We start from the raw sequence: 12,500 nt of genomic DNA, 5'->3' as shown, positions 1-12,500 counted from the left end.
GGTAACACGCAAGGACATTAACACATCCGACACATATGTAGGATTAACCGAGGGAGAGTTTAAAACCAGATGGAACAATCACAAGGCTTCTTTCAGGAACCAAAACCTGCGGAATACCACAGAACTCAGCAAACACATTTGGGACCTCAAAGACAATAATGTTGAATATTCAATAACATGGCAAATTCTTGCATCCAGCACACCTTACAATAGTGGTAATAAAAGATGCAACCTATGCTTGAAAGAGAAACTGTTCATTATATACCGTCCAGACCTGTCATCCCTCAACAAGCGCAGCGAAATTGTATCAGCATGCCGCCACAGACGGAAACACCTCCTAGGCAACACATGAGCCAATCACCACGCCCCTACGCCAGCCTGTACCCACCCACTCTGTGCCCTATATAAACCATGGTATGTGAATGCTCCCATTAAAATCTCCTGATGATTGAGGGAACCCCCTCATGAAACAGGCCTGTAGAGATGTAGTCTTGTGATTTTTTTCCCACACATACATATACATATATATATATATATATATAGGTGTGTGTATATATGTATGTGTGTATATATATATATGTGTATATATATGCGTATACATATATATACATATATATATAAATACATACATATATATATATATATACATACTGTATATATACGTATATATGTATATGTATGTATGTATATATACATATGTATACATGTATATGTATATATACGTATATATATATTTGTGTGTATATATGTATATACATGTGTATATATGTATATATACATAAATGTGTATATACGTTTATATACATATATGTGTATATACGTTTATATACATATATGTGTATATACGTATATATACATATATGTATATATGTATGTGTGTATATATGTATATATAGATATATGAATGTGTATATGTATATGTGTGTATATGTATATATACGTATATATATATTTGTGTGTATATATGTATATACATGTGTATATATACATATATGTGTATATACGTTTATATACATATATGTGTATATACGTATATATACATATACGTATATATGTATATATGTATGTGTGTATATATAGATATATAGATATATGAATGTGGATATGTATATGTGTGTATATATATGTATACATACATATATGTGTATATGTATATGCGTGTATATGTATATGTGTATATGTATATGTATATGCGTGTATGTATATGTATATACAGTATAGATGTATATATACACGTATATGTCTGTGTGTATATATATATATATATATATATATATTACATATATTTATATATATATATATATGTGTGTGTGTGTATATGTGTATAAAGTTAAAGTACCAATGATTGTCACACACACACACACACACACTAGGTGTACATATATATTTGTGTATGTATGTATATGTGTATGTGTATATATTTATATATATGTGTTTATGTATATATACATATATTTATATGTGTATGTGTATATATTTATATACATGTATATATACATATATATACACATGTATATGTGTATATACATATATATATATATATATATATATATATATATATATATATATATATATATATATATATATATATATATATATATAAGCATAGTTGAGACAGGGGTGGATCTTGCTTTGGTTTTTGGCTGAGGTCAGGGATCTTGGGCTCGAAAAGTTTGGTGACCACTGGTTTAAAACATTAGAGAAAATAAGTTTGACCTTAAGTAGGAGCAACTAAACTGTATAGACAGAATAACAGAATCATCTCCACTATCAAGGCCAACTCTGACAAAAAGACAACAAAAAGCCCACATTTTAGGCCACAACAAGGCTCGCATTGTGACGACTGACAGAATGGCGTCCAGATGGTCGCCCAAAGGGTGAAGTGAAAGTGGCGAGAGCCTGTTTGAGCGAGCGCGTGTGAAACAGTATTTATACGTGCGTGTTCCCTTGTCTGTTTCAACATGCTGTGCCCGTGTACACTGTGGTGTATGCATGGGCTGTAATATATCCTATGCCTCATTGCTTTTGTGTGTGAAGCCCGCGTCGTGCACGTGTGTTTTTTTCTGTGCGAGTGTGGGCATCTGCTGGAGCCCCCTTTTTTTTTTCTCACTTTCTCAGCCCACACACAGGTCTGTCCTTCTGTCTGCTTTGCATCCAACAAGAGACGAGCGCGTACATGTGTGGCAGCGTGAGGCCACCGACTTATTTCTTAAGATGCGGTGTGTGTTGTTTGTCGGCGCCACGTTCGCGTATGACAACCTCATGTGCCAGATGGGAGCCCTGATGTCCGGGCTTTTATTTGCACTTCTGAGAGGCTGATTGCTGTGTGTTGTTGCTGTCTTGTTGCTTTGGTTTCACTTGAGGTTTAAGTAAAGTTGACAACGAGACGGGTATTCCGTAAAACGCAGACCTCTTCCAAGGCGAGGGATGAATACCGTTCACAATTGAACCCATACGTACCGATTACTGGTACCTGGGTATTAATACCAGTACTCAGCGGTGCTGATTTTCAGTACTTTTATGTGTTTTAATAAATATGAATTAGTTTTGATAATAAAATCCAATTTGTTTTATTGCAACATTTAAAAATTAGCTACTTATAACGGCTGTCCAGAATTTGGTAGACATTTTCCATATTAATTAGTTTTGATTGAATGCTAGATAACGAACTGAACTTGGAAGTAGGGATGGGTACCGTTCACATTCAAACCGATACGGTACCAATTCCTGTTACCAGGCAATCAATACCCATAGTAAATTTTCCTGACTTTTGTATGTTACTCAATATTAATAGTTTTTGTTAAAAATCTATTTTTTTTTACTGCAACATTTAAAAAAAGAGTCGATTATGACAACTGTTGTCCAGTTGTTATATTTTGATTTATTATCACATTTCGGAGTCTCATTTGCAGGCATGACATTAAGTCCAAGACGTTAGACGGCAGCAGTGTATAGTTTATGGTATGTAGTTTTGAGTTGAGTTGAGTTTGAGTTTATTTGGAACATGCAAGCATACAACATGATACATCACAATTTCCAGTTTCTCTTTTCAACATGTTCGAAAAGGAGTAGGAAGAAGCAGAGCTTATTTAATCCTACCCCTTTTCTTTTACATAACAGTTGCCAAAACTTTAGTTCACTTCCTGTTCTCAATTTATTCAAAATATACTCCATAAGTAATCACAATAAAAATAAATAAATAAATAATAATTGGTGAAGTAAGTTATATTTCATATGATGAGATAAGTAAGATTATTTTGAGAGTGAAAGAATGGATGAATTAAATAAATTCAGAATGTTTATCATGGTTCTACTTCTTTGTACTTTGTAAACACTTTAAGTTTGAAGAGTTTCTTGAAGTGGATCATATTAGTACATTGTTTGATTGCTTTGCTTAATCCATTCCATAATTTAGTTAGTTTTGCTTTTTGTTGTGCCCTAAAAAGTGTTAATACTGTAAGTAATATACTTATTCCGCACCAGCTGATTGATTGTAACGTGCATCTTAGTTGTAGTTTTCATTAAAAGATTTGGAGGTGTTGAAATCGCAATGTAAAATCTCCATTGCTAAGCGTTAGCATGTCAGTGCATATTGGCATCAAGCTAACGCATTTTTTAAAAAGTGGAGCCATGCTTTACTTATGTTGGAACGTTTTTTTCTAGGAGCCGTATGTAAAAATCTGGCCAGAAATGGTACTGCAATCACGGTCAAAATTCTGTAGTCCCCTCCTCCTTTCCCTGACTGAGGTTGCCAGATACGCAGCCGAATCCACCTCGACTGACTAGGCTACTCCAAGGAACTAAGAACTTCCACTGCCTCTTACTAGGGGTTGATGTGCTGGGACCATAATTGCTGAAATGACAAGCTTTTTGTCAATAACAAATCTCTAACCAACACATTTTACACAGAAATTAGGCTATTTTCAGGAAGAAGTATGTCATGCCTGCATATATCACAACAAATGGCAATCATATGGTTGTTGTCAGTACTATCAGAAAACAAAGACTAAAACGAACTACAACCAGCGCTAGCAATAGTTAAATTGGTGAAAAAAGGCCTAATGTATGCCCAAAACTAAAGAGGAAACATTTTACCAAGGTATGCTTATAGGCTACTGTTTCAAATGTTTCAGATTGCCATATAACTTGGTACATGTAGTCCACAATGTGCAAACACGTGGACTACATGTGATTTGGCTGTCTCCATACGTTTCACATTGCCATGACAGCCGTGCTAATGTTGGAACCAATTTCCTCAGCGTATCAGCATATTGAGAACAAAATGGGCACTGACACTACCCATATCCACGTAGGTTTTATTTGTCGAAAATAAATGTTGCCCTGTCAGTTGGATGACACATCGACATACAGGCTAACATTAATTGCACGAACATACTAGCTTTGTTAGACAAGATCATTAGTTTAATGTCCATTTCCATTTATTACAAGTAGCAAGAAAACGTGAATTCCTGACTTATCTATCTTGGCGTCAGATGAAAAACTCTTCTCCACCCTCAATCATCTCCATCTTTCAAAGGCATCCCCGATACAAATCCTCGTTTTGTTCCTGGCTTTGTCATGAATAAGTTGAGAATCGTAACAAGGCCTTTTAGATTTACTAAGGTCTGACATGTTTAGTAACTTTACCAGTGGCAGTAGCCAGACAAAGATGGCGGTGCGTAACTGGCAACCTGGATGTGACACACTCACAGACTTTTTTAATTGGTAAAACAGTGGAGGGCGGGATATCGAAATGAAAACAATAAGATTTTGGCGCTTTAAATCTAATTTTGAAATGAACATTTCCCGACTGAACTACTGTTACCAGTTATAGAGGTATTCAAAAAGAACATGATTTATTAATGCCTTTTGATGTATCAGGGCCATTTAATGATGACTTGACTTGACATGAAATTATTACATATGGCTCCTTTAAGTCAATTCCTTTGTTGGCATTGAACATTGCAACATCACCTTGGGGTCATTTGGCTGAGTCCGCTCTTGGTGCTGCTGGAGTAATCGCCAAGTGCCGAAGTGAGAAACCCTGGCTGAGTCGTGACGTCACGCGCAATCCAGTTACCGAAACATGGCAATGTTGGATTTAATGTGAACCGGTACCCAGTACAACCGGCGGGATTCAGCCTGTGCCAAAAAAAAGTACCAGTTTTGGTACCGATCCCTAACCAAGGCCAAAAAAAAACCTAACCTGTGCAGACGTTTTGTCCAATTATGAAACAGTCACCAAAATGATCAAAATGAGGAAGTCAGGATTAATGGCTACAGTGAGCAGCTTTTAAAAGCAGGGTTTGAAGCATGATACTGATAAAGCATTTTCCCCAGGTCACACATGCCCCATGAGAAAAAAACGGCTTTAAGTTGTCAATTATTTTCTGTATTTTTCCGTGACCCCAGTAAATTGAATTACTACTACTATTATTTACATTATGTATATATTTGTCTGCACGACGCATGCTGTTAGTTATATTCTTTATAATCACCTTCTTTGCTAAGCAGATCAAGGGCCTCAAACTAATTTTCAACGTGGGCCACATCGCATTTAGTCAAGCCCTCAGAGGGCCGCGTCATGATATTATTACACAAACGCCCGTCTCCTTAATGCTTCAGTAACATTCAGGATTCTTACAGGAATTATGCAAAAATCCATCCAGACACATTGTAAAATTGTTTTTAAAACTGTACACATTGGTCGCATGTCAGCTTTACCACGTTATTCCTTTCCAAAATAAACATCTACGATCTATTTAGGGTTATTTTTGTGCTTATCAGAAGGTATAGAAGTGTATATTTGCATGTACTTTCCCTGAACATTAAGTCTATGCAGAAGACAACTACTGTATATCAATTTGAGCATTTTTTTAATTTATTTTAGGAAACACAAATATTCATTGTATTTATTTCACAACTAGGCATGTAACGATATGAAAATTTCATATCACGGTTGTTATTTTTATCATTACTGTTGAATGTGCTCAAAAAGTACTCATACACACCACCAAGTTTTATTTAAAAAAAATCCCAATATACTTTTTTGTCAGAAAAAATATTGTAATTTTATTATTTTTAATTGAGTGTTTAAATAAGTTCATCTTCTACTGTTTTAATTTTTAAAAGCATTAGTGTTTTTGTTTTTGTGTCCGGTTTATGTGACACAATTGAATATCTTCAGACAGTAATGTGCTTATACAAGTTCAGATTGGGGAATGTTGTCTTTTATTGGACAAATACCGTATTTTTCGGACTATAAGTCGCAGGTTTTTTTTCATAGTTTGGCCGGGGGTGCGACTTATACTCAGGAGCGACTTATGTGTGAAATTATTAACACATTACCGTAAAATATCAAATAATATTATTTAGCTCATTCACGTAAGAGACTAGACGTATAAGATTTCATGCGATTTAGCGATTAGGAGTGACAGATTGTTTGGTAAACGTATAGCATGTTCTATATGTTATAGTTATTTGAATGACTCTTAGCATAATATGTTATGTTAACATACCAGGCACGTTCTCAGTTGGTTATTTATGCCTCATATAACGTACACTTATTCAGCCTGTTGTTCACTATTCTTTATTTATTTTACATTTACTTTCAAATGTCTATTCTTGGTGTTGGGTTTTATCAAATACATTTCCCCAAAAAATGCGACTTATATATGTTTTTTTCCTTCTTTATTATGCATTTTCGGCCGGTGCGACTTATACTCCGGTGTGACTTATACTCCGAAAAATACGGTATGTTAGTGCTTTGTTTGCATGTTAGCATTTTTAGCTTGCTTCTCCAGTAAATGAGCAGTGTCTCTGAGACTTTACCCAAGTGTTACCAATCACGGTTTTACGGTCATTTAAATTTAGAACAGTACCATACCATACCATACCAACTTTCTTTATAAAGCCCTTTAAAAACAAGCACAGTTGAAGAACAAAGGGCTGTACACCACAAAGAAATAGAGGCAAAGGACAGACTAAAAAATAACATTTAAAACAGAAATAAAAATACACATTGAAAAAACAAATGCAAATTACCCTAAGAACAATTTGTTAGAAAAAAAACAGTTTAAAAAGTTAAAAACAGTTAAAAAAGTTAAAAGCTAAAAACAGTTAAAAAAGTTAAAAGCTAAAAACAGTTTAAAGTCTCTTGCTGGGTTAAAAGCCAGTGAATAAAAATGGGTTTTAAGAAGGGTCTTAAAAATAGCCAAAGAAGGGGCTTGTCTCACATGGAGAGGGAGATCGTTCCAGAGTTTGGGACCCGCAACAGAGAAGGCTCTGTCCCCTCTGAGCTTGCGCTTTGTTTTGGGTACCTCCAGGATCAGCTGATCAGCTGACCTGAGGGACCGGGTGGGGGACGGTGGGGCAGGACCACGTAAGGATTTAAAAACGAGTAAGATCATTTTAAAATGGACTCTATGAATATTGTTATATCCTGACAAAATATACTTGGAACACAGTTACTTTTAGAAGAAACAATAGTGGAGCACCAATAAATGGATAATAATAATAATACAGTAGTACCTCAACTTACAAGTTTAACTGGTTCAGTTACGGAGTTCTTAACTCAAAACAATTGTATCTCAAATCAACGTTGCCCATTGAAATGAATTGAAATCAATTGAAAACAAATCAAAAGTTAACATGTAACATGCCTTTTATGAAGAAAAAACGACTTTTAGAATAGAATGTACTACAAACAACTACAGTAGTTGTATGAAGTAATGTAATAATAATTTACCTCGGAGAGTGGACTTCTCGACACATAATATAGCTACTATAGACACTTACATCATGTGTTGTCTTCATTATAACACTTATATAAGACTTTTAAAGTCATTTTGATAGTAGGCTAATATTGATAATATAGACACTTACATCATGTGTTGCCTTCGTTATAACACTTATATAAGACTTTTAAAGTATTTTTGATAGTAGGCTAATATAGCTAATATAGGAACTTAGATCATGTGTTGTCTTCATTATAACACTTATATAAGACTTTTAAAGTCACTTTGATAGTAGGCTAATATAGACACTTACATCATGTGTTGCCTTCATTACAACACTTATATAAGGCTTTAGTCATTTTGATAGTAGACTAACATAGCTAATATAGACACTTACATCATGTGTTGCCTTCATTATAACACTTATATAAGACGTCTAAAGTAATTTTGATAGTAGGCTAATATAGATCATATAGACACATCATGTGTTGCCTTCATTATAACACTTATATAAGACTTTTAAAGTCATTTTGATAGTAGGCTGATATAGACACTTACATCATGTGTTGTCTTCATTATAACACTTATATAAGATTTTTAAAGTCATTTTGATAGTAGGCTAATATAGATACTTACATCATGTATTGTCTTCATTATAACACTTATATAAGACTTAAAGTCATTTTGATAGTAGGCTAATATAGACACTTACATCATGTGTTGTCTTCATTATAACACTTATATAAGACATTTAAAGTAATTTTGATAGTAGGATAATATAGATCATATAGACACATCATGTGTTGCCTTCATTATAACACGTATATAAGATTTTTAAAGTCATTTTGATAGTAGGCTAATATAGATACTTACATCATGTATTGTCTTCATTATAACACTTATATAAGACTTAAAGTCATTTTGATAGTAGGCTAATATAGACACATCATGTGTTGTCTTCATTATAACACTTATATAAGACATTTAAAGTAATTTTGATAGTAGGATAATTTAGATCATATAGACACGTGTTGCCTTCATTATAACACTTTTATAAGACTTTTAAAGTAATTTTGATAGTAGGCTGATATACACACTTACATCATGTGTTGTCTTCATTATAACACTTATATAAGATTTTTAAAGTCATTTTGATAGTAGGCTAATATAGATACTTACATCATGTGTTGTCTTCATTATAACACTTATATAAGACTTAAAGTTATTTTGATAGTAGGCTAACATAGATGATATAGACACTTACATCATGTGTTGCCTTCATTATAACACTTATATAATATTTTTAAAGTAATTTTGATAGTAGGCTAATATACACACTTACATCATGTGTTGCCTTTGTTATAACACTTATATAAGACTTTTAAAGTCATTTTGATAGTAGGCTAATATAGACACTTACATCATGTGTTGTCTTCATTATAACACTTATATAAGACGTTTAAAGTAATTTTGATAGTAGGCTAATATAGATCATATAGACACATCATGTGTTGCCTTCATTATAATACTTATATAAGACTTTTAAAGTCATTTTGATAGTAGGCTGATATAGACACTTACATCATGTGTTGCCTTCATTATAACACTTATATAAGACTTTTAAAGTCATTTTGATAGTAGGCTAATATAGCTAATATAGACACTTACATCATGTGTTGTCTTCATTATAACACTTATAGAAGACTTTTAAAGTCATTTTGATAGTAGGCTTACATAGATGATATAGACACTTACATCATGTGTTGCCTTCATTATAACACTTATACAAGACTTTTAAAGTAATTTTGATAGTAGGCTAATATAGACACTTACATCATGTGTTGCCTTCGTTATAACACTTATATAAGACTTTTAAAGTCATTTTGATAGTAGGCTATTATAGACACATCATGTGTTGCCTTCGTTATAACACTTATATAAGACTTTTAAAGTCATTTTGATAGTAGGCTAATATAGCTAATATAGACACTTACATCATGTGTTGTCTTCATTATAACACTTGTATAAGACTTTTAAAGTCATTTTGATAGTAGGCTATTATAGACACTTACATCATGTGTTGCCTTCGTTATAACACTTATATAAGACTTTTAAAGTCATTTTGATAGTAGGCTAATATAGCTAATATAGACACTTACATCATGTGTTGCTTTCATTATAACACTTATATACTGGGGTTCAATCCCCACCTTCTACCATCCTAGTCATGTCCGTTGTGTCCTTGGGCAAGACACTTCACCCCTTGCTCCTGATGGCTGCTGGTTAGCGCCTTGCATGGCAGCTCCCGCCATCAGTGTGTGAATGTGTGTGTGTGAATGTGGAAATACTGTCAAAGCGCTTTGAGTACCTTGACGGTAGAAAAGCGCTATACAAGTATAACCCATTTATCGTTTATTATTTATTAATTACTGTAGTTTATCATTACACCGTTTATCGTTACATCTCTATTCACATTTGTCTGTTTTATTTGAACACATTCAGCTTCAATGCAATTTACCAACACTCGACCAGATGCGCAGAAAAGTTAAAACATCAAAAAACAAAAACAAAAGAAATGATTTTGCTTGTATTTAGTGGCTGCATTGAGTCATTTTTGCAGTGCACATCTTTACAAAAGGGCAGCACGGTGGAAGAGGGGTTAGTGCGTCTGCCTCACAATACGAAGGTTTTAGATTCGATCCTGCGCTCGGGATCTTTCTGTGTGGAGTTTGCATGTTCTCCCCGTGACTGCGTGGGTTCCCTCCGGGTACTCCGGCTTCCTCCCACCTCCAAAAAAATGCACCTGGGGATAGGTTGATTGGCAACACTAAATGGTCCCTAGTGTGTGAATGTGAGTGTGAACGTTGTCTGTCCATCTGTGTTGGCCCTGTGATGAGGTGGCGACTTGTCCAGGGTGTACCCCGCCTTCCGCCAGTGTGCAGCTGAGATAGGCTCCAGCGACCCCAAAAGGGACAAGCGGTAGAACATGGATGGATGGATCTTTACAAATCTGGGCTTTAAACTTGATATTGCTACTCCTAACTCTAGTTTCAATCAATCAATCAATCAATCTTTATTTATATAGCCCTAAATCACAAGTGTCTCAAAGGGCTGCACAAGCCACAATGACATCCTCGGTACAAAGCCCACATACGGGCAAGGAAAAACTCACCCCAGTGGGACGTCGATGTGAATGACTATGAGAAACCTTGGAGAGGACCGCATATGTGGGTAACCCCCCCCCCCTCTAGGGGAGACCGAAAGCAATGGATGTCGAGTGGGTCTGACATAATATTGTGAGAGTCCAGTCCATAGTGGATCCAACATAATAGTAAGAGTCCAGTCCATAGTGGGGCCAGCAGGACACCATCCCGAGCGGAGACGGGTCAGCAGCGTAGAGATGTTCCCAGCCGATGCACAGGCGAGCGGTCCACCCCGGGTCCCGACTCTGGACAGCCAGCACTTCATCCATGGCCACCGGACCTGTGCCCCCCCCCCCTCAAGGAAAAGGGGAGCAGAGAAGAAAAGAAAAGAAACGGCAGATCAACTGGTCTAACAGGGGGGCTATTTAAAGGCTAGAGTATACAAATGAGCATAACATAGTTTAATGTTATGCTGGGATTTGTCCTTTATTTTTATTGTATCAACAGTGAAAAAAAAACATCTTACAAAGATAGAATGTTGCAAAAGGTAGTGGAAGGATTGTGAATCCAAAGACTTTGTATTCTGTGTTCTACTTCCGGGTCTTTTTTTTTTAATCTCTTGTTTTCCTTGCCTCCTTTTCATTCCTGTCACAAACCTTTAACTCTGTACACATGTTGCTGTGTACTTGCTACTTTTACTGGGTCGAATAAGGAGCCTGCCGATTAGATTTAGCACTGACTGCAGGCTTATGTGTCATTCCAACATGAATACAAGAGTGTGGATGCAAAAAATAAATTCTCTCCCGACCCACTATTTGTGAAACACTGCTGTAAGTACACATTTATGGAGGTCTTTTTTTCATTTTTTTATTACAAAAGTTTTTTTGTTTTGACACTGAATTTATGAAACTGCATTTTTTATTTGAATTTTGTGAACTGTATTATTTTACATCCAACTATTCTGACAATTTCATTTTAAAAATGTTTTGGCAAAATGCGTGTGTTTAAAAATTCTGTGTTTTAAAATTTTCTGTACAAAAATTCAGTGTACCGGAAGTGAGCCTTGCTTTTCTGAAGCAGCGGATTTTTTGACACAGACATTTTTTTACACCTCATTTTTTTTAATTTAATTGTTTAATTGATTTACTTTCGAAAAGAGAAGTGTGGGATACTTCTCTCGTTGCCTTATTTGTTTTGGCATTTCAGTTCTTTAATGCATCACAGAATGCCTTGAGAGTTTGAGGAGAGCAGAACTGTGCTGAGGATGGTAATAAGGTGGATGTCGACAACTAATCCTGAAGACCACCTTAAGCGCTTTAAAGTAGTGTGAAGTGAACACTTTAAATCCACATAATTGATGCAAAATATGCCTCTTCTCCCCCCCGTGCAGCCTGCCAGTGCCACATTAATGGCTCTGTCTCACAAGTCTGCAACAAGGAGAGCGGCCAGTGCCAGTGCAAAGTAAACGTGGTTGGACGGCAGTGTGACGACTGCATGGTAAGTGTTTTGACACATAATTTCAGAAGGAATAATTTCATTATGATTATCCCTTACACCTTTACTAGTTTGCATTACAGTTTTTTCATAACCATACGACCAGTTGTCTTTTCTTTTTATTTAC

General features: G+C 35.2%; 1 protein-coding gene across 4 annotated transcripts in view; it reads left to right on the top strand.

Annotated features, from left to right (window-relative positions):
• The window catches only part of lama2 (laminin, alpha 2), a 498,600-nt gene that overhangs the window by 279,455 nt on the left and 206,645 nt on the right, over positions 1-12,500 (top strand). For all 4 annotated transcript variants that reach the window (XM_061987117.2, XM_061987118.2, XM_061987116.2 and 1 more), the window contains exon 22: positions 12,270-12,376. In XM_061987117.2, the coding sequence (XP_061843101.2) occupies positions 12,270-12,376 (107 nt within the window). The remainder of the gene's footprint in view (positions 1-12,269; positions 12,377-12,500) is intronic.

Source organism: Nerophis lumbriciformis, linkage group LG26, assembly GCF_033978685.3.
Source record: "Nerophis lumbriciformis linkage group LG26, RoL_Nlum_v2.1, whole genome shotgun sequence".
Lineage (NCBI taxonomy): Eukaryota > Metazoa > Chordata > Actinopteri > Syngnathiformes > Syngnathidae > Nerophis > Nerophis lumbriciformis.
Note: the sequence above shows the minus strand (reverse complement) of the source record. Positions and strands in the feature narration are given on the sequence as shown.